Source organism: Petromyzon marinus, chromosome 56, assembly GCF_048934315.1.
Source record: "Petromyzon marinus isolate PM22_M1 ecotype Great Lakes invasive population chromosome 56, UKy_Petmar_22M1.pri1.0, whole genome shotgun sequence".
Lineage (NCBI taxonomy): Eukaryota > Metazoa > Chordata > Hyperoartia > Petromyzontiformes > Petromyzontidae > Petromyzon > Petromyzon marinus.
In genome coordinates, this window is record NC_133722.1 from 3,503,978 (window position 1) to 3,531,383 (window position 27,406).

General features: G+C 42.2%; 1 protein-coding gene across 1 annotated transcript in view; it reads right to left on the reverse strand.

Moving 5' to 3' along the window:
- The window catches only part of LOC116954690 (macrophage mannose receptor 1-like), a 90,069-nt gene that overhangs the window by 34,714 nt on the left and 27,949 nt on the right, over nt 1-27,406 (reverse strand). Inside the window, exons 6-8 of the mRNA XM_076052418.1 lie at nt 3,387-3,514; nt 3,107-3,194; nt 1,306-1,450 (exon numbers count right to left, since the gene is read on the reverse strand). Of these exons, the coding sequence (XP_075908533.1) occupies nt 1,306-1,450; nt 3,107-3,194; nt 3,387-3,514 (361 nt within the window). The remainder of the gene's footprint in view (nt 1-1,305; nt 1,451-3,106; nt 3,195-3,386; nt 3,515-27,406) is intronic.

Below are 27,406 nucleotides of genomic sequence, written 5' to 3' on the forward strand. Positions count from 1 at the left end.
ATCGTTACCGGTGTTGGCCGTGAGCGGGAATCGAACTCGGGTCGCTGGGTTCGTAGCGCGGCGCGCTAACAGCAGCATCACCGCTCCCCATGCACACACAACAACACAACAACCGCCATTCGCCACCAAGCGGCGGTAACGTCACCACGGCGCTTGTGCCAGGCCATGTGCACCTTGAGGCCACGTAAAGTGTCGAACGCCCGCTGGCAGGAGATCACGAGATAGACCTAGCAGGTGCCACAGGTTGACTGACCGAGATGACTGGCCGATGCACCACCTGTGCCCCCTACTGCGCCAACCTGCTGTGTTCTAGCTGCCAAGCGCTCCGCTCGTTGTTGTGAGCGTCACTCCTCCGCCTTCCGTTGTAGAAGTAGCTTAGACATAGGCAAAGTACGGCCCCCGGGCCGTATACGGCCCGTTGGGCTTTTTAATCCGGCCCGCCGAACTTGTCCAAATATTATTATTAAATTAAACTTTCCCCTTCTCCTGTAATGCCCCCCTTTCCCCATTAGATGGCGCACTTTGACCGGGAGTTACGACATGTTTTTTTTGTATTGTTCATGTTCGTGCAATTTGTTAAATTTCTTTGCAAATAAATGCTTTGCTACCTGTTAAAGGCCAAATCCTTTCATGTAATGATTTTTACATGTCATTTATATGAGTTCACACAAACACTCCGTCCATATGTTCCTGGCCCGGCCCCTCTGGCAAATTTTAGAACCCATTGTGGTCTGCGAGTCAAAAAATTTGCCCACCCCTGTTGAAGGGCGACTGCCTCCAACTGCCCAGTAGCGTCCTTCACGAGCCTCCTCCACAGAGGCCGATCTTGACACCGCTGGTACCAGTCATCGGCAAGTCCACTCAGCTCCACGTCCTCCAGTACCACATCACTCCATCTCTTCTCTAGCCCGTCCTGTGCCCGTCCAGCCCCCTCAATCCGGCCAAACAAAAGCTGTTTCGGCATGCGGTGGCTGGGCATGCGGGCTACATGACCCAGCCATCGCAGCCTTGCCTGCTGGAGGAGCTCACCGATGGGATTTTGTCCAGATCTTTCAAGGATTTGTGAGCTCCTCACACAATCCAGCCTGGTTAAACCCAGGATGGAAGGTAGACGGGCCAGCCTGATTGTTTTTAACCGGCGAAGATGTTCCATTAGGGGGGGGGGCTCCACGTTCCGCACATCTGCTTCTCAATCCTGGCTCCCCCCCAACCCCCCACCACCCACCAACACACCACCCACCCACCAACCCCACCACCCACCCACCAACCCCACCACCCACCCACCAACCCCCCAGCCAGGCTCACCTCGTGCCACCTTGCACACCCAATTCCTGAACCCGTTGCAGTCGATGTCGTTCCACTCGGAGGCCCAGCCCCGATTCGCCTCGCCGCAGTGCTCCGTGTTGCCGTAGTTGTTGGGCTCCCCGCGCCCCCAGTTCTTGAAGGACACCTGGGCCACGCGAGGGCCCCACGGGGGCACCCGGGGCCCGCCGAGCGGCCGGCGAACACACGGGGGAAGCGGGGGGGGGGGGGGGGGGCAACCAACACGAGTCAAAGAAGGCGGCGCTGCTCCGTTCAAATTGGGGCGAGGGCATTTTGTTTTTGGGAGATGCAGACGACGAGGACGATGATGATTGATGAAGATGACGACAATGACGATGATGATGACGAGAACGACGACGATGAAAACAATGACGATGACGACAATGACGATGATGATGATGATGATGACAATGATGACAATGACGACAACAATGACGACAATGACGACGATGATGATGATGATGACAATGACGATGATGACAATGACGACAATACGACGATGATGACGACTACGACAATGATGATGACGACAACGATGACCACAATGACGACGACGACAATGACAACGACAATGACGACAATGACGACGACAGTGACGATGACGACGACAACGATGACCACAATAACGACGACGATGACGACAATGACGACGACGATGACCACAATGACGACGACAATGACGACGACAATGACGAGGACGATGACGACAATGATGACGACGATGACCACAATGACGACGACAGTGACGACGATGATAACCACAATGACGACGACGACAACGATGACCACAATGACGACGACAATGACGATGATGACGACAACGATAACCACAATGACGACGACGACAATGACAACGACAATGACGACAATGACGACGACAGTGACGATGACGACGACAACGATGACCACAATAACGACGACGATGACGACAATGACGACGACGATGACCACAATGACGACGACAATGACGACGACAATGACGAGGACGATGACGACAATGATGACGACGATGACCACAATGACGACGACAGTGACGACGATGATAACCACAATGACGACGACGACAACGATGACCACAATGACGACGACAATGACGATGATGACGACAACGATAACCACAATGACGACGACAATGACGACGACGACAACGATGACCACGACGACAATGACGATAACCACAATGACGACAATGACGATGACGACGACGGGAGGAGAGGGGAATTCTAAATGGGGAGCAGAGCGAGGGGGAGAAGCAGAGAGAGAGAGAGAGAAGTGTTGTGACCTGCAGTGCGGTGAGTGCGGTGAGTGTGGTGAGAGCGGTGAGTGTGGTGAGTGCGGTGAGTACGGTGAGTGTGGTGAGTGTGGTGAGTGCGGTGAGTGCGGTGAGTGTGGTGAGTGTGGTGAGTGCGGTGAGAGCGGTGAGTGTGGTGAGTGCGGTGAGTGCGGTGAGAGTGGTGAGTGCGGTGAGTGTGGTGAGTGCGGTGAGTGTGGTGAGTGTGGTGAGTGCGGTGAGTGTGGTGAGTGTGGTGAGTGCGGTGAGTGCGGTGAGTGTGGTGAGTGTGGTGAGTGCGGTGAGAGCGGTGAGTGTGGTGAGTGCGGTGAGTGCGGTGAGAGTGGTGAGTGCGGTGAGTGTGGTGAGTGCGGTGAGTGTGGTGAGTGCGGTGAGTGTGGTGAGTGTGGTGAGTGCGGTGAGTGCGTGGGTGAGCGGCTGAGCGGGCGGCAGGGTGAATTGGTGAGCCGATTGGTGAGCGTGTGTGTGAGCGGGCCGTGTGCACACACTCACTGGCGTGCCGTCGCTCCACACGAAGCCCTTGTCCGGGTCCAGGCTGTTGAGGCCGATCCAGTAATTGGCATCTGCAAACGGCTGACGCCTTGTCGCAGCAAATCAACAACAACAATCAACAACAACAATCAACAACAACAATCAACAACAATCAACAACAACAATCAACAACAACAATCAACAACAACAATCAAGGACAACAATAACAATCAACAACAACAACAAACAACAACAACAATCAAGGACGACAGGCCCCCGTGCGTGGGCCCCCAGGGCCCACCTGGAGATCTTGTGCAGGAGGATGGCCTCCGAGCGGCCGTGCAGGCTCAGCAGGTCGGCCCCCTGCTGGCGGCAGTGGTCGCGAGACTCGGACCACGTGCGGCGAGCTTGCAGACGCACGAAGTTCAGCTGCAGCGGGGTGAGTGGGGGGTGAGTGGGGGGTGAGCGGGGGGTGAGTGGGGGTGGGGGGTGAGTGGGGGGTGAGTGGGGGGTGAGCGGGGGGGTGAGTGGGGGGTGGGGTGGGGGGGTGAGTGGGGGGTGAGTGGGGAGTGAGTGGGGGGTGAGTGGGGGGTGGGGGTAAGTGGGGGGTGGGGGGTGAGTGGGGGGTGGGGGGTGAGTGGGGGGTGAGTGGGGGGTGGGGGGTAAGTGGGGGGTGGGGGGGTGAGTGGGGGGTGGGGGGTGAGTGGGGGGTGGGGGGTGAGGTGGGGGGTGAGTGGGGGTGGGGTGGGGGGGTGAGTGGGGGGTGAGTGGGGGGTGGGGGGTAAGTGGGGGGTGAGTGGGGGGTGAGTGGGGGGGTGAGTGAGGGTGGGGTGGGGGGGGTGAGTGGGGGGTGGGGGGTGAGTGGGGGGTGAGTGGGGGGTGGGGGGTGAGTGGGGGGTGGGGGGTGAGTGGGGGGTGAGGTGGGGGGTGAGTGGGGGTGGGGGGTAAGTGGGGGGTGAGTGGGGGGTGAGTGGGGGGGTGAGTGGGGGGTGGGGGTGAGTGGGGGGTGAGTGGGGGGTGAGTGGGGGGTGGGGGGTAAGTGGGGGGTGGGGGGGTGAGTGGGGGGTGGGGGGTGAGGTGGGGGGTGAGTGGGGGTGGGGGGGGTGAGTGGGGGGTGAGTGGGGGGTGGGGGGGGGGTGAGTGGGGGGTGAGTGGGGGTGGGGTGGGGTGGGGTGGGGGGTAAGTGGGGGGTGGGGGGGTGAGTGGGGGGTGAGGTGGGGGTGGGGTGGGGGGGGTGAGTGGGGGGGTGAGTGGGGGGTGAGTGGGGGGTGAGGTGGGGGGTGAGTGGGGGGGTGAGTGGGGGTGGGGTGGGGGGGTGAGTGGGGGGTGGGGGGTAAGTGGGGGGTGAGTGGGGGGTGAGTGGGGGGGTGAGTGGGGGGTGGGGTGGGGGGTTGAGTGGGGGGTGGGGGGTGAGTGGGGGGTGAGTGGGGGGTGGGGGTAAGTGGGGGGTGGGGGGTGAGTGGGGGGTGGGGGGTGAGTGGGGGGTGAGTGGGGGGTGGGGGGTAAGTGGGGGGTGGGGGGTGAGTGGGGGGTGAGGTGGGGGGTGAGTGGGGGTGGGGGGGGTGAGTGGGGGGTGAGTGGGGGGTGGGGGGGGGTGAGTGGGGGGTGAGTGGGGGTGGGGTGGGGTGGGGTGGGGTGGGGGGTAAGTGGGGGGTGGGGGGGTGAGTGGGGGGTGAGGTGGGGGTGGGGTGGGGGGGGGTGAGTGGGGGGGTGAGTGGGGGGTGAGTGGGGGGTGAGGTGGGGGGTGAGTGGGGGGGTGAGTGGGGGTGGGGTGGGGGGGGTGAGTGGGGGGTGGGAGGGGGTGAGCCGGAGGGGGGGGGGTGAGCTGTAGCTGAGTGTTGAGTGGAGTGGTGGTGATGATGTAAACGATGATGATGATGATGACATCATGCTCGGTAATCACATGCGTAGTAGATGATGGCGATGATGATGAAGATGACGTTGATGCCGATGGCGTATGCCTGGTAAGCAGTACACCTTGTTGATGAAGATGATCACGACGACGATGATGACGATGATAACGTTTGTGAGGATGATGCTAATGACAGTGGCGACGAAGATGACGATGTTAATGAGGATGATGTGACGACGATGATGATGACCGATCACGTTAATGCGCATGGGGATGACGGTGGTGACGACGAGGTCGTGCCTGGCGGCAGTTCTCGTGCTTGTTGACTGATGATGACGACGATGTTAATGAAGATGACATTGACGATGACGATGTTAATGAAGATGACATTGACGATGACGATGTTAATGAAGACGACATTGACGATGACGATGTTAATGAAGATGACATTGACGATGACGATGTTAATGACGATGACATTGACGACGATGTTAATGACGATGACATTGATGACGACGATGTTAATGAAGATGACATTGACGATGACGATGTTAATGAAGATGACATTGACGATGACGATGTTAATGAAGATGACATTGACGATGACGATGTTAATGAAGATGACATTGACGATGACGATGTTAATGACGATGACATTGACGATGACGATGTTAATGAAGATGACATTGACGATGACGATGTTAATGAAGATGACATTGACGACGATGTTAATGAAGATGACATTGACGACGATGTTAATGAAGATGACATTGACGACGACGATGTTAATGACGATGACATTGACGACGACGATGTTAATGAAGATGACATTGACGACGCTGTTAATGAAGATGACATGACGACGATGTTAATGAAGATGACATTGACGACGACGTTGTTAATGAAGATGACATTGACGATGACGATGTTAATGAAGATGACATTGACGACGACGATGTTAATGAAGATGACATTGACGACGACGTTAATGAAGATGACATTGACGACGACGATGTTAATGAAGATGACATTGACGACGACGTTAATGAAGATGACATTGACGACGACGATGTTAATGAAGACGACATTGATGACGATGTTAATGAAGATGACATTGACGACGATGTTAATGAAGATGACATTGATGACGACGATGTTAATGAAGATGACATTGACGACGATGTTAATGAAGATGACATTGATGACGATGTTAATGAAGATGACATTGACGACGACGATGTTAATGAAGATGACTTTGATGACGACGATGTTAATGAAGATGAGATTGACGACGATGTTAATGAAGATGACATTGACGACGATGTTAATGAAGATGACTTTGACGACGACGATGTTAATGATGATGACATTGACGACGACGATGTTAATGAAGATGACATTGACGACGACGATGTTAATGAAGATGACATTGACGACGATGTTAATTACGATGACATTGATGACGATGTTAATGAAGATGACATTGACGACGACGATGTTAATGAAGATGACTTTGACGACGACGATGTTAATGAAGATGACATTGATGACGATGTTAATGAAGATGACATTGACGACGACGATGTTAATGAAGATGACATTGATGACGACGATGTTAATGAAGATGACATTGACGACGACGTTAATGAAGATGACATTGACGACGACGATGTTAATGAAGATGACATTGACGATGTTAATGAAGATGACATTGACGACGATGTTAATGAAGATGACATTGACGACGATGTTAATGAAGATGACATTGACGATGTTAATGAAGATGACATTGACGACGATGTTAATGAAGATGACATTGACGACGATGTTAATGAAGATGACATTGACGACGATGTTAATGAAGATGACATTGACGACGATGTTAATGAAGATGACATTGACGACGACGATGTTAATGATGATGACATTGACGACGACGATGTTAATGAAGATGACATTGACGACGACGATGTTAATGAAGATGACATTGACGACGATGTTAATTACGATGACATTGATGACGATGTTAATGAAGATGACATTGACGACGACGATGTTAATGAAGATGACTTTGACGACGACGATGTTAATGAAGATGAGATTGACGACGATGTTAATGAAGATGACATTGACGACAATGTTAATGAAGATGACATTGACGACGATGTTAATGAAGATGACATTGACGACGACGATGTTAATGAAGATGACTTTGACGACGACGATGTTAATGAAGATGAGATTGACGACGATGTTAATGAAGATGACATTGACGACGATGTTAATGAAGATGACATTGACGACGATGTTAATGATGATGACATTGACGACGACGATGTTAATGAAGATGACATTGACGACGACGATGTTAATGAAGATGACATTGACGACGATGTTAATTACGATGACATTGATGACGATGTTAATGAAGATGACATTGACGACGACGATGTTAATGAAGATGACTTTGACGACGACGATGTTAATGAAGATGACATTGACGACGATGTTAATGAAGATGACATTGACGACGATGTTAATGAAGATGACATTGATGACGACGATGTTAATGAAGATGAGATTGATGACGATGTTAATGAAGATGACATTGACAACAATGTTAATGAAGATGACATTGACGACGATGTTAATGAAGATGACATTGACGACGACGATGTTAATGATGATGACATTGACGACGACGATGTTAATGAAGATGACATTGACGACGATGTTAATGAAGATGACATTGACGACGATGTTAATTACGATGACATTGATGACGATGTTAATGAAGATGACATTGACGACGACGATGTTAATGAAGATGACTTTGACGACGACGATGTTAATGAAGATGAGATTGACGACGATGTTAATGAAGATGACATTGACGACGACGATGTTAATGATGATGACATTGACGACGACGATGTTAATGAAGATGACATTGACGACGACGATGTTAATGAAGATGACATTGACGACGATGTTAATTACGATGACATTGATGACGATGTTAATGAAGATGACATTGACGACGACGATGTTAATGAAGATGACTTTGACGACGACGATGTTAATGAAGATGAGATTGACGATGATGTTAATGAAGATGACATTGACGACAATGTTAATGAAGATGACATTGACGACGACGATGTTAATGAAGATGACATTGACGACGACGATGTTAATGAAGATGACATTGACGACGATGTTAATTACGATGACATTGATGACGATGTTAATGAAGATGACATTGACGACGACGATGTTAATGAAGATGACTTTGACGACGACGATGTTAATGAAGATGAGATTGACGACGATGTTAATGAAGATGACATTGACGACAATGTTAATGAAGATGACATTGACGACGATGTTAATGAAGATGACATTGACGACGACGATGTTAATGAAGATGACATTGACGACGATGTTAATTACGATGACATTGATGACGACGATGTTAATGAAGATGACTTTGACGACGACGATGTTAATGAAGATGAGATTGACGACGATGTTAATGAAGATGACATTGACGACAATGTTAATGAAGATGACATTGACGACGACGATGTTAATGAAGATGACTTTGACGACGACGATGTTAATGAAGATGAGATTGACGACGATGTTAATGAAGATGACATTGACGACGACGATGTTAATGAAGATGACATTGACGATGACGATGTTAATGAAGATGACATTGACGATGACGATGTTAATGAAGATGACATTGACGACGACGATGTTAATGAAGACGACATTGATGACGATGTTAATGAAGATGACATTGACGACGACGTTAATGAAGATGACATTGACGACGACGATGTTAATGAAGACGACATTGATGACGATGTTAATGAAGATGACATTGACGACGATGTTAATGAAGATGACATTGATGACGACGATGTTAATGAAGACGACATTGACGACGATGTTAATGAAGATGACATTGATGACGATGTTAATGAAGATGACATTGACGATGACGATGTTAATGAAGATGACATTGACGACGACGATGTTAATGAAGATGACATTGACGACGACGATGTTAATGAAGATGACATTGACGACGATGTTAATTACGATGACATTGATGACGATGTTAATGAAGATGACATTGACGACGACGATGTTAATGAAGATGACTTTGACGACGACGATGTTAATGAAGATGAGATTGACGACGATGTTAATGAAGATGACATTGACGACAATGTTAATGAAGATGACATTGACGACGATGTTAATGAAGATGACATTGACGACGACAATGTTAATGAAGATGACATTGACGACGACGATGTTAATGAAGATGACATTGACGACGATGTTAATTACGATGACATTGATGACGACGATGTTAATGAAGATGACTTTGACGACGACGATGTTAATGAAGATGACATTGACGACAATGTTAATGAAGATGACATTGACGACGACGATGTTAATGAAGATGACTTTGACGACGACGATGTTAATGAAGATGACATTGACGATGACGATGTTAATGAAGATGACATTGACGATGACGATGTTAATGAAGATGACATTGACGACGACGATGTTAATGAAGACGACATTGATGACGATGTTAATGAAGATGACATTGACGACGACGTTAATGAAGATGACATTGACGACGACGATGTTAATGAAGACGACATTGATGACGATGTTAATGAAGATGACATTGACGACGATGTTAATGAAGATGACATTGATGACGACGATGTTAATGAAGACGACATTGACGACGATGTTAATGAAGATGACATTGATGACGATGTTAATGAAGATGACATTGACGACGACGATGTTAATGAAGATGACATTGACGACGATGATGTTAATGAAGATGACATTGACGACGACGTTAATGAAGATGACATTGACGACGACGATGTTAATGATGATGACATTGACGACGATGATGTTAATGAAGATGACATTGACGATGACGATGTTAATGAAGATGACATTGACGATGACGATGTTAATGAAGATGACATTGACGATGACGATGTTAATGAAGATGACATTGACGATGACGATGTTAATGACGATGACATTGACGATGACGATGTTAATGAAGATGACATTGACGATGACGATGTTAATGAAGATGACATTGACGATGACGATGTTAATGAAGATGACATTGACGATGACGATGTTAATGAAGATGACATTGACGATGACGATGTTAATGAAGACGACATTGACGATGACGATGTTAATGAAGATGACATTGACGACGATGTTAATGAAGATGACATTGACGACGATGTTAATGAAGATGACATTGACGACGACGATGTTAATGACGATGACATTGACGACGACGATGTTAATGAAGATGACATTGACGATGACGATGTTAATGACGATGACATTGACGACGATGTTAATGACGATGACATTGATGACGACGATATTAATGAAGATGACATTGACGATGACGATGTTAATGAAGATGACATTGACGATGACGATGTTAATGAAGATGACATTGACGATGACGATGTTAATGAAGATGACATTGACGATGACGATGTTAATGACGATGACATTGACGATGACGATGTTAATGAAGATGACATTGACGATGACGATGTTAATGAAGATGACATTGACGATGACGATGTTAATGAAGATGACATTGACGATGACGATGTTAATGAAGATGACATTGACGATGACGATGTTAATGAAGACGACATTGACGATGACGATGTTAATGAAGATGACATTGACGACGATGTTAATGAAGATGACATTGACGACGATGTTAATGAAGATGACATTGACGACGACGATGTTAATGACGATGACATTGACGACGACGATGTTAATGTAGATGACATTGACGACGATGTTAATGAAGATGACATTGACGACGATGTTAATGAAGATGACATTGACGACGACATTGTTAATGAAGATGACATTGACGATGACGATGTTAATGAAGATGACATTGACGACGACGATGTTAATGAAGATGACATTGACGACGACGTTAATGAAGATGACATTGACGACGACGATGTTAATGAAGATGACATTGACGACGACGATGTTAATGAAGATGACATTGACGACGACGTTAATGAAGATGACATTGACGACGACGATGTTAATGAAGACGACATTGATGACGATGTTAATGAAGATGACATTGACGACGATGTTAATGAAGATGACATTGATGACGACGATGTTAATGAAGATGACATTGACGACGATGTTAATGAAGATGACATTGATGACGATGTTAATGAAGATGACATTGACGACGACGATGTTAATGAAGATGACTTTGATGACGACGATGTTAATGAAGATGAGATTGACGACGATGTTAATGAAGATGACATTGACGACGATGTTAATGAAGATGACTTTGACGACGACGATGTTAATGATGATGACATTGACGACGACGATGTTAATGAAGATGACATTGACGACGACGATGTTAATGAAGATGACATTGACGACGACGATGTTAATGAAGATGACATTGACGACGATGTTAATTACGGTGACATTGATGACGATGTTAATGAAGATGACATTGACGACGACGATGTTAATGAAGATGACTTTGACGACGACGATGTTAATGAAGATGACATTGATGACGATGTTAATGAAGATGACATTGACGACGACGATGTTAATGAAGATGACATTGACGACGACGATGTTAATGAAGATGACATTGACGACGACGTTAATGAAGATGACATTGACGACGACGATGTTAATGAAGATGACATTGACGATGTTAATGAAGATGACATTGACGACGATGTTAATGAAGATGACATTGACGACGACGATGTTAATGAAGATGACATTGACGATGTTAATGAAGATGACATTGACGACGATGTTAATGAAGATGACATTGACGACGATGTTAATGAAGATGACATTGACGACGATGTTAATGAAGATGACATTGACGACGATGTTAATGAAGATGACATTGACGACGACGATGTTAATGATGATGACATTGACGACGACGATGTTAATGAAGATGACATTGACGACGACGATGTTAATGAAGATGACATTGACGACGATGTTAATTACGATGACATTGATGACGATGTTAATGAAGATGACATTGACGACGACGATGTTAATGAAGATGACTTTGACGACGACGATGTTAATGAAGATGAGATTGACGACGATGTTAATGAAGATGACATTGACGACAATGTTAATGAAGATGACATTGACGACGATGTTAATGAAGATGACATTGACGACGACGATGTTAATGAAGATGACTTTGACGACGACGATGTTAATGAAGATGAGATTGACGACGATGTTAATGAAGATGACATTGACGACGATGTTAATGAAGATGACATTGACGACGATGTTAATGATGATGACATTGACGACGACGATGTTAATGAAGATGACATTGACGACGACGATGTTAATGAAGATGACATTGACGACGATGTTAATTACGATGACATTGATGACGATGTTAATGAAGATGACATTGACGACGACGATGTTAATGAAGATGACTTTGACGACGACGATGTTAATGAAGATGACATTGACGACGATGTTAATGAAGATGACATTGACGACGATGTTAATGAAGATGACATTGATGACGACGATGTTAATGAAGATGAGATTGATGACGATGTTAATGAAGATGACATTGACAACAATGTTAATGAAGATGACATTGACGACGATGTTAATGAAGATGACATTGACGACGACGATGTTAATGATGATGACATTGACGACGACGATGTTAATGAAGATGACATTGACGACGACGATGTTAATGAAGATGACATTGACGACGATGTTAATTACGATGACATTGATGACGATGTTAATGAAGATGACATTGACGACGACGATGTTAATGAAGATGACTTTGACGACGACGATGTTAATGAAGATGAGATTGACGACGATGTTAATGAAGATGACATTGACGACGACGATGTTAATGATGATGACATTGACGACGACGATGTTAATGAAGATGACATTGACGACGACGATGTTAATGAAGATGACATTGACGACGATGTTAATTACGATGACATTGATGACGATGTTAATGAAGATGACATTGACGACGACGATGTTAATGAAGATGACTTTGACGACGACGATGTTAATGAAGATGAGATTGACGATGATGTTAATGAAGATGACATTGACGACAATGTTAATGAAGATGACATTGACGACGACGATGTTAATGAAGATGACATTGACGACGACGATGTTAATGAAGATGACATTGACGACGATGTTAATTACGATGACATTGATGACGATGTTAATGAAGATGACATTGACGACGACGATGTTAATGAAGATGACTTTGACGACGACGATGTTAATGAAGATGAGATTGACGACGATGTTAATGAAGATGACATTGACGACAATGTTAATGAAGATGACATTGACGACGATGTTAATGAAGATGACATTGACGACGACGATGTTAATGAAGATGACATTGACGACGATGTTAATTACGATGACATTGATGACGACGATGTTAATGAAGATGACTTTGACGACGACGATGTTAATGAAGATGAGATTGACGACGATGTTAATGAAGATGACATTGACGACAATGTTAATGAAGATGACATTGACGACGACGATGTTAATGAAGATGACTTTGACGACGACGATGTTAATGAAGATGAGATTGACGACGATGTTAATGAAGATGACATTGACGACGACGATGTTAATGAAGATGACATTGACGATGACGATGTTAATGAAGATGACATTGACGATGACGATGTTAATGAAGATGACATTGACGACGACGATGTTAATGAAGACGACATTGATGACGATGTTAATGAAGATGACATTGACGACGACGTTAATGAAGATGACATTGACGACGACGATGTTAATGAAGACGACATTGATGACGATGTTAATGAAGATGACATTGACGACGATGTTAATGAAGATGACATTGATGACGACGATGTTAATGAAGACGACATTGACGACGATGTTAATGAAGATGACATTGATGACGATGTTAATGAAGATGACATTGACGATGACGATGTTAATGAAGATGACATTGACGACGACGATGTTAATGAAGATGACATTGACGACGACGATGTTAATGAAGATGACATTGACGACGATGTTAATTACGATGACATTGATGACGATGTTAATGAAGATGACATTGACGACGACGATGTTAATGAAGATGACTTTGACGACGACGATGTTAATGAAGATGAGATTGACGACGATGTTAATGAAGATGACATTGACGACAATGTTAATGAAGATGACATTGACGACGATGTTAATGAAGATGACATTGACGACGACAATGTTAATGAAGATGACATTGACGACGACGATGTTAATGAAGATGACATTGACGACGATGTTAATTACGATGACATTGATGACGACAATGTTAATGAAGATGACTTTGACGACGACGATGTTAATGAAGATGACATTGACGACAATGTTAATGAAGATGACATTGACGACGACGATGTTAATGAAGATGACTTTGACGACGACGATGTTAATGAAGATGAGATTGACGACGATGTTAATGAAGATGACATTGACGACGACGATGTTAATGAAGATGACATTGACGATGACGATGTTAATGAAGATGACATTGACGATGACGATGTTAATGAAGATGACATTGACGACGACGATGTTAATGAAGACGACATTGATGACGATGTTAATGAAGATGACATTGACGACGATGTTAATGAAGATGACATTGACGACGATGTTAATGAAGATGACATTGACGACGACGATGTTAATGAAGATGACATTGACGATGTTAATGAAGATGACATTGACGACGATGTTAATGAAGATGACATTGACGACGATGTTAATGAAGATGACATTGACGACGATGTTAATGAAGATGACATTGACGACGATGTTAATGAAGATGACATTGACGACGACGATGTTAATGATGATGACATTGACGACGACGATGTTAATGAAGATGACATTGACGACGACGATGTTAATGAAGATGACATTGACGACGATGTTAATTACGATGACATTGATGACGATGTTAATGAAGATGACATTGACGACGACGATGTTAATGAAGATGACTTTGACGACGACGATGTTAATGAAGATGAGATTGACGACGATGTTAATGAAGATGACATTGACGACAATGTTAATGAAGATGACATTGACGACGATGTTAATGAAGATGACATTGACGACGACGATGTTAATGAAGATGACTTTGACGACGACGATGTTAATGAAGATGAGATTGACGACGATGTTAATGAAGATGACATTGACGACGATGTTAATGAAGATGACATTGACGACGATGTTAATGATGATGACATTGACGACGACGATGTTAATGAAGATGACATTGACGACGACGATGTTAATGAAGATGACATTGACGACGATGTTAATTACGATGACATTGATGACGATGTTAATGAAGATGACATTGACGACGACGATGTTAATGAAGATGACTTTGACGACGACGATGTTAATGAAGATGACATTGACGACGATGTTAATGAAGATGACATTGACGACGATGTTAATGAAGATGACATTGATGACGACGATGTTAATGAAGATGAGATTGATGACGATGTTAATGAAGATGACATTGACAACAATGTTAATGAAGATGACATTGACGACGATGTTAATGAAGATGACATTGACGACGACGATGTTAATGATGATGACATTGACGACGACGATGTTAATGAAGATGACATTGACGACGATGTTAATGAAGATGACATTGACGACGATGTTAATTACGATGACATTGATGACGATGTTAATGAAGATGACATTGACGACGACGATGTTAATGAAGATGACTTTGACGACGACGATGTTAATGAAGATGAGATTGACGACGATGTTAATGAAGATGACATTGACGACGACGATGTTAATGATGATGACATTGACGACGACGATGTTAATGAAGATGACATTGACGACGACGATGTTAATGAAGATGACATTGACGACGATGTTAATTACGATGACATTGATGACGATGTTAATGAAGATGACATTGACGACGACGATGTTAATGAAGATGACTTTGACGACGACGATGTTAATGAAGATGAGATTGACGATGATGTTAATGAAGATGACATTGACGACAATGTTAATGAAGATGACATTGACGACGACGATGTTAATGAAGATGACATTGACGACGACGATGTTAATGAAGATGACATTGACGACGATGTTAATTACGATGACATTGATGACGATGTTAATGAAGATGACATTGACGACGACGATGTTAATGAAGATGACTTTGACGACGACGATGTTAATGAAGATGAGATTGACGACGATGTTAATGAAGATGACATTGACGACAATGTTAATGAAGATGACATTGACGACGATGTTAATGAAGATGACATTGACGACGACGATGTTAATGAAGATGACATTGACGACGATGTTAATTACGATGACATTGATGACGACGATGTTAATGAAGATGACTTTGACGACGACGATGTTAATGAAGATGAGATTGACGACGATGTTAATGAAGATGACATTGACGACAATGTTAATGAAGATGACATTGACGACGACGATGTTAATGAAGATGACTTTGACGACGACGATGTTAATGAAGATGAGATTGACGACGATGTTAATGAAGATGACATTGACGACGACGATGTTAATGAAGATGACATTGACGATGACGATGTTAATGAAGATGACATTGACGATGACGATGTTAATGAAGATGACATTGACGACGACGATGTTAATGAAGACGACATTGATGACGATGTTAATGAAGATGACATTGACGACGACGTTAATGAAGATGACATTGACGACGACGATGTTAATGAAGACGACATTGATGACGATGTTAATGAAGATGACATTGACGACGATGTTAATGAAGATGACATTGATGACGACGATGTTAATGAAGACGACATTGACGACGATGTTAATGAAGATGACATTGATGACGATGTTAATGAAGATGACATTGACGATGACGATGTTAATGAAGATGACATTGACGACGACGATGTTAATGAAGATGACATTGACGACGACGATGTTAATGAAGATGACATTGACGACGATGTTAATTACGATGACATTGATGACGATGTTAATGAAGATGACATTGACGACGACGATGTTAATGAAGATGACTTTGACGACGACGATGTTAATGAAGATGAGATTGACGACGATGTTAATGAAGATGACATTGACGACAATGTTAATGAAGATGACATTGACGACGATGTTAATGAAGATGACATTGACGACGACAATGTTAATGAAGATGACATTGACGACGACGATGTTAATGAAGATGACATTGACGACGATGTTAATTACGATGACATTGATGACGACGATGTTAATGAAGATGACTTTGACGACGACGATGTTAATGAAGATGACATTGACGACAATGTTAATGAAGATGACATTGACGACGACGATGTTAATGAAGATGACTTTGACGACGACGATGTTAATGAAGATGACATTGACGATGACGATGTTAATGAAGATGACATTGACGATGACGATGTTAATGAAGATGACATTGACGACGACGATGTTAATGAAGACGACATTGATGACGATGTTAATGAAGATGACATTGACGACGACGTTAATGAAGATGACATTGACGACGACGATGTTAATGAAGACGACATTGATGACGATGTTAATGAAGATGACATTGACGACGATGTTAATGAAGATGACATTGATGACGACGATGTTAATGAAGACGACATTGACGACGATGTTAATGAAGATGACATTGATGACGATGTTAATGAAGATGACATTGACGACGACGATGTTAATGAAGATGACATTGACGACGATGATGTTAATGAAGATGACATTGACGACGACGTTAATGAAGATGACATTGACGACGACGATGTTAATGATGATGACATTGACGACGATGATGTTAATGAAGATGACATTGACGATGACGATGTTAATGAAGATGACATTGACGATGACGATGTTAATGAAGATGACATTGACGATGACGATGTTAATGAAGATGACATTGACGATGACGATGTTAATGACGATGACATTGACGATGACGATGTTAATGAAGATGACATTGACGATGACGATGTTAATGAAGATGACATTGACGACGACGATGTTAATGAAGATGACTTTGACGACGACGATGTTAATGAAGATGACATTGACGATGACGATGTTAATGAAGATGACATTGACGATGACGATGTTAATGAAGATGACATTGACGACGACGATGTTAATGAAGACGACATTGATGACGATGTTAATGAAGATGACATTGACGACGACGTTAATGAAGATGACATTGACGACGACGATGTTAATGAAGACGACATTGATGACGATGTTAATGAAGATGACATTGACGACGATGTTAATGAAGATGACATTGATGACGACGATGTTAATGAAGACGACATTGACGACGATGTTAATGAAGATGACATTGATGACGATGTTAATGAAGATGACATTGACGACGACGATGTTAATGAAGATGACATTGACGACGATGATGTTAATGAAGATGACATTGACGACGACGTTAATGAAGATGACATTGACGACGACGATGTTAATGATGATGACATTGACGACGATGATGTTAATGAAGATGACATTGACGATGACGATGTTAATGAAGATGACATTGACGATGACGATGTTAATGAAGATGACATTGACGATGACGATGTTAATGAAGATGACATTGACGATGACGATGTTAATGACGATGACATTGACGATGACGATGTTAATGAAGATGACATTGACGATGACGATGTTAATGAAGATGACATTGACGATGACGATGTTAATGAAGATGACATTGACGATGACGATGTTAATGAAGATGACATTGACGATGACGATGTTAATGAAGACGACATTGACGATGACGATGTTAATGAAGATGACATTGACGACGATGTTAATGAAGATGACATTGACGACGATGTTAATGAAGATGACATTGACGACGACGATGTTAATGACGATGACATTGACGACGACGATGTTAATGAAGATGACATTGACGATGACGATGTTAATGACGATGACATTGACGACGATGTTAATGACGATGACATTGATGACGACGATATTAATGAAGATGACATTGACGATGACGATGTTAATGAAGATGACATTGACGATGACGATGTTAATGAAGATGACATTGACGATGACGATGTTAATGAAGATGACATTGACGATGACGATGTTAATGACGATGACATTGACGATGACGATGTTAATGAAGATGACATTGACGATGACGATGTTAATGAAGATGACATTGACGATGACGATGTTAATGAAGATGACATTGACGATGACGATGTTAATGAAGATGACATTGACGATGACGATGTTAATGAAGACGACATTGACGATGACGATGTTAATGAAGATGACATTGACGACGATGTTAATGAAGATGACATTGACGACGATGTTAATGAAGATGACATTGACGACGACGATGTTAATGACGATGACATTGACGACGACGATGTTAATGTAGATGACATTGACGACGATGTTAATGAAGATGACATTGACGACGATGTTAATGAAGATGACATTGACGACGACATTGTTAATGAAGATGACATTGACGATGACGATGTTAATGAAGATGACATTGACGACGACGATGTTAATGAAGATGACATTGACGACGACGTTAATGAAGATGACATTGACGACGACGATGTTAATGAAGATGACATTGACGACGACGATGTTAATGAAGATGACATTGACGACGACGTTAATGAAGATGACATTGACGACGACGATGTTAATGAAGACGACATTGATGACGATGTTAATGAAGATGACATTGACGACGATGTTAATGAAGATGACATTGATGACGACGATGTTAATGAAGATGACATTGACGACGATGTTAATGAAGATGACATTGATGACGATGTTAATGAAGATGACATTGACGACGACGATGTTAATGAAGATGACTTTGATGACGACGATGTTAATGAAGATGAGATTGACGACGATGTTAATGAAGATGACATTGACGACGATGTTAATGAAGATGACTTTGACGACGACGATGTTAATGATGATGACATTGACGACGACGATGTTAATGAAGATGACATTGACGACGACGATGTTAATGAAGATGACATTGACGACGATGTTAATTACGATGACATTGATGACGATGTTAATGAAGATGACATTGACGACGACGATGTTAATGAAGATGACTTTGACGACGACGATGTTAATGAAGATGACATTGATGACGATGTTAATGAAGATGACATTGACGACGACGATGTTAATGAAGATGACATTGACGACGACGATGTTAATGAAGATGACATTGACGACGACGTTAATGAAGATGACATTGACGACGACGATGTTAATGAAGATGACATTGACGATGTTAATGAAGATGACATTGACGACGATGTTAATGAAGATGACATTGACGACGACGATGTTAATGAAGATGACATTGACGATGTTAATGAAGATGACATTGACGACGATGTTAATGAAGATGACATTGACGACGATGTTAATGAAGATGACATTGACGACGATGTTAATGAAGATGACATTGACGACGATGTTAATGAAGATGACATTGACGACGACGATGTTAATGATGATGACATTGACGACGACGATGTTAATGAAGATGACATTGACGACGACGATGTTAATGAAGATGACATTGACGACGATGTTAATTACGATGACATTGATGACGATGTTAATGAAGATGACATTGACGACGACGATGTTAATGAAGATGACTTTGACGACGACGATGTTAATGAAGATGAGATTGACGACGATGTTAATGAAGATGACATTGACGACAATGTTAATGAAGATGACATTGACGACGATGTTAATGAAGATGACATTGACGACGACGATGTTAATGAAGATGACTTTGACGACGACGATGTTAATGAAGATGAGATTGACGACGATGTTAATGAAGATGACATTGACGACGATGTTAATGAAGATGACATTGACGACGATGTTAATGATGATGACATTGACGACGACGATGTTAATGAAGATGACATTGACGACGACGATGTTAATGAAGATGACATTGACGACGATGTTAATTACGATGACATTGATGACGATGTTAATGAAGATGACATTGACGACGACGATGTTAATGAAGATGACTTTGACGACGACGATGTTAATGAAGATGACATTGACGACGATGTTAATGAAGATGACATTGACGACGATGTTAATGAAGATGACATTGATGACGACGATGTTAATGAAGATGAGATTGATGACGATGTTAATGAAGATGACATTGACAACAATGTTAATGAAGATGACATTGACGACGATGTTAATGAAGATGACATTGACGACGACGATGTTAATGATGATGACATTGACGACGACGATGTTAATGAAGATGACATTGACGACGACGATGTTAATGAAGATGACATTGACGACGATGTTAATTACGATGACATTGATGACGATGTTAATGAAGATGACATTGACGACGACGATGTTAATGAAGATGACTTTGACGACGACGATGTTAATGAAGATGAGATTGACGACGATGTTAATGAAGATGACATTGACGACGACGATGTTAATGATGATGACATTGACGACGACGATGTTAATGAAGATGACATTGACGACGACGATGTTAATGAAGATGACATTGACGACGATGTTAATTACGATGACATTGATGACGATGTTAATGAAGATGACATTGACGACGACGATGTTAATGAAGATGACTTTGACGACGACGATGTTAATGAAGATGAGATTGACGATGATGTTAATGAAGATGACATTGACGACAATGTTAATGAAGATGACATTGACGACGACGATGTTAATGAAGATGACATTGACGACGACGATGTTAATGAAGATGACATTGACGACGATGTTAATTACGATGACATTGATGACGATGTTAATGAAGATGACATTGACGACGACGATGTTAATGAAGATGACTTTGACGACGACGATGTTAATGAAGATGAGATTGACGACGATGTTAATGAAGATGACATTGACGACAATGTTAATGAAGATGACATTGACGACGATGTTAATGAAGATGACATTGACGACGACGATGTTAATGAAGATGACATTGACGACGATGTTAATTACGATGACATTGATGACGACGATGTTAATGAAGATGACTTTGACGACGACGATGTTAATGAAGATGAGATTGACGACGATGTTAATGAAGATGACATTGACGACAATGTTAATGAAGATGACATTGACGACGACGATGTTAATGAAGATGACTTTGACGACGACGATGTTAATGAAGATGAGATTGACGACGATGTTAATGAAGATGACATTGACGACGACGATGTTAATGAAGATGACATTGACGATGACGATGTTAATGAAGATGACATTGACGATGACGATGTTAATGAAGATGACATTGACGACGACGATGTTAATGAAGACGACATTGATGACGATGTTAATGAAGATGACATTGACGACGACGTTAATGAAGATGACATTGACGACGACGATGTTAATGAAGACGACATTGATGACGATGTTAATGAAGATGACATTGACGACGATGTTAATGAAGATGACATTGATGACGACGATGTTAATGAAGACGACATTGACGACGATGTTAATGAAGATGACATTGATGACGATGTTAATGAAGATGACATTGACGATGACGATGTTAATGAAGATGACATTGACGACGACGATGTTAATGAAGATGACATTGACGACGACGATGTTAATGAAGATGACATTGACGACGATGTTAATTACGATGACATTGATGACGATGTTAATGAAGATGACATTGACGACGACGATGTTAATGAAGATGACTTTGACGACGACGATGTTAATGAAGATGAGATTGACGACGATGTTAATGAAGATGACATTGACGACAATGTTAATGAAGATGACATTGACGACGATGTTAATGAAGATGACATTGACGACGACAATGTTAATGAAGATGACATTGACGACGACGATGTTAATGAAGATGACATTGACGACGATGTTAATTACGATGACATTGATGACGACGATGTTAATGAAGATGACTTTGACGACGACGATGTTAATGAAGATGACATTGACGACAATGTTAATGAAGATGACATTGACGACGACGATGTTAATGAAGATGACTTTGACGACGACGATGTTAATGAAGATGAGATTGACGACGATGTTAATGAAGATGACATTGACGACGACGATGTTAATGAAGATGACATTGACGATGACGATGTTAATGAAGATGACATTGACGATGACGATGTTAATGAAGATGACATTGACGACGACGATGTTAATGAAGACGACATTGATGACGATGTTAATGAAGATGACATTGACGACGACGTTAATGAAGATGACATTGACGACGACGATGTTAATGAAGACGACATTGATGACGATGTTAATGAAGATGACATTGACGACGATGTTAATGAAGATGACATTGATGACGACGATGTTAATGAAGACGACATTGACGACGATGTTAATGAAGATGACATTGATGACGATGTTAATGAAGATGACATTGACGACGACGATGTTAATGAAGATGACATTGACGACGATGATGTTAATGAAGATGACATTGACGACGACGTTAATGAAGATGACATTGACGACGACGATGTTAATGATGATGACATTGACGACGACGATGTTAATGAAGATGACATTGATGACGATGTTAATGAAGATGACATTGACGACGATGTTAATGAAGATGACATTGATGACGACGATGTTAATGAAGATGACATTGACGACGATGTTAATGAAGACGACATTGATGACGATGTTAATGAAGATGACATTGACGACGATGTTAATGAAGATGACATTGATGACGACGATGTTAATGAAGACGACATTGACGACGATGTTAATGAAGATGACATTGATGACGATGTTAATGAAGATGACATTGACGACGACGATGTTAATGAAGATGACTTTGATGACGACGATGTTAATGAAGATGAGATTGACGACGATGTTAATGAAGATGACATTGACGACGATGTTAATGAAGATGACATTGACGACGACGATGTTAATGAAGATGATATTGACGACGACGATGTTAATGAAGATGACATTGACGACGATGTTAATTACGATGACATTGACGACGACGATGTTAATTACGATGACATTGACGACGACGATGTTAATGAAGATGACTTTGACGACGACGATGTTAATGAAGATGACATTGACGACGATGTTAATGAAGATGACATTGACAACAATGTTAATGAAGATGACATTGACGACGATGTTAATGATGATGACATTGACGACGACGATGTTAATGAAGATGATATTGACGACGACGATGTTAATGAAGATGACATTGACGACGATGTTAATTACGATGACATTGATGACGATGTTAATGAAGATGACATTGACGACGACGATGTTAATGAAGATGACTTTGACGACGACGATGTTAATGAAGATGACATTGACGACGATGTTAATGAAGATGACATTGACAACAATGTTAATGAAGATGACATTGACGACGATGATGTTAATGATGATGACATTGACGACGACGATGTTAATGAAGATGACATTGACGACGATGTTAATTACGATGACATTGATGACGATGTTAATGAAGATGACATTGACGACGACGATGTTAATGAAGATGACTTTGACGACGATGTTAATTACGATGACATTGATGACGATGTTAATGAAGATGACATTGACGACGACGATGTTAATGAAGATGACTTTGACGACGACGATGTTAATGAAGATGAGATTGACGACGATGTTAATGAAGATGACATTGACGACGATGTTAATGAAGATGACATTGACGACGACGATGTTAATGATGATGACATTGACGACGACGATGTTAATGAAGATGACATTGACGACGACGATGTTAATGAAGATGACATTGACGACGATGTTAATTACGATGACATTGATGACGATGTTAATGAAGATGACATTGACGACGACGATGTTAATGAAGATGACTTTGACGACGACGATGTTAATGAAGATGAGATTGACGACGATGTTAATGAAGATGACATTGACAACAATGTTAATGAAGAAGACATTGACGACGATGTTAATGAAGATGACATTGACGACGACGATGTTAATGATGATGACATTGACGACGACGATATTAATGAAGATGACATTGACGACGACGATGTTAATGAAGATGACATTGACGACGACGATGTTAATGAAGATGACATTGACGACGATGTTAATGAAGATGACTTTGACGACGACGATGTTAATGAAGATGACATTGACGACAATGTTAATGAAGATGACATTGACGACGACGATGTTAATTACGATGACATTGACGACGACGATGTTAATGATGATGACATTGACGACGACGATGTTAATGAAGATGACATTGACGACGACGATGTTAATGAAGATGAGATTGACGACGATGTTAATGAAGATGACATTGACGACAATGTTAATGAAGATGACATTGACGACGATGTTAATGAAGATGACATTGACGACGACGATGTTAATGAAGATGACATTGACGACGATGTTAATTACGATGACATTGATGACGACGATGTTAATGAAGATGACTTTGACGACGACGATGTTAATGAAGATGAGATTGACGACGATGTTAATGAAGATGACATTGACGACAATGTTAATGAAGATGACATTGACGACGACGATGTTAATGAAGATGACTTTGACGACGACGATGTTAATGAAGATGAGATTGACGACGATGTTAATGAAGATGACATTGATGACGACGATGTTAATGAAGATGACATTGACGATGACGATGTTAATGAAGATGACATTGACGATGACGATGTTAATGAAGATGACATTGACGACGACGATGTTAATGAAGACGACATTGATGACGATGTTAATGAAGATGACATTGACGACGACGTTAATGAAGATGACATTGACGACGACGATGTTAATGAAGACGACATTGATGACGATGTTAATGAAGATGACATTGACGACGATGTTAATGAAGATGACATTGATGACGACGATGTTAATGAAGACGACATTGACGACGATGTTAATGAAGATGACATTGATGACGATGTTAATGAAGATGACATTGACGACGACGATGTTAATGAAGATGACATTGACGACGACGATGTTAATGAAGATGACATTGACGACGACGATGTTAATGAAGATGACATTGACGACGATGTTAATTACGATGACATTGATGACGATGTTAATGAAGATGACATTGACGACGACGATGTTAATGAAGATGACTTTGACGACGACGATGTTAATGAAGATGAGATTGACGACGATGTTAATGAAGATGACATTGACGACAATGTTAATGAAGATGACATTGACGACGATGTTAATGAAGATGACATTGACGACGACAATGTTAATGAAGATGACATTGACGACGACGATGTTAATGAAGATGACATTGACGACGATGTTAATTACGATGACATTGATGACGACGATGTTAATGAAGATGACTTTGACGACGACGATGTTAATGAAGATGACATTGACGACAATGTTAATGAAGATGACATTGACGACGACGATGTTAATGAAGATGACTTTGACGACGACGATGTTAATGAAGATGAGATTGACGACGATGTTAATGAAGATGACATTGACGACGACGATGTTAATGAAGATGACATTGACGATGACGATGTTAATGAAGATGACATTGACGATGACGATGTTAATGAAGATGACATTGACGACGACGATGTTAATGAAGACGACATTGATGACGATGTTAATGAAGATGACATTGACGACGACGTTAATGAAGATGACATTGACGACGACGATGTTAATGAAGACGACATTGATGACGATGTTAATGAAGATGACATTGACGACGATGTTAATGAAGATGACATTGATGACGACGATGTTAATGAAGACGACATTGACGACGATGTTAATGAAGATGACATTGATGACGATGTTAATGAAGATGACATTGACGACGACGATGTTAATGAAGATGACATTGACGAAGATGATGTTAATGAAGATGACATTGACGACGACGTTAATGAAGATGACATTGACGACGACGATGTTAATGATGATGACATTGAGGACGACGATGTTAATGAAGA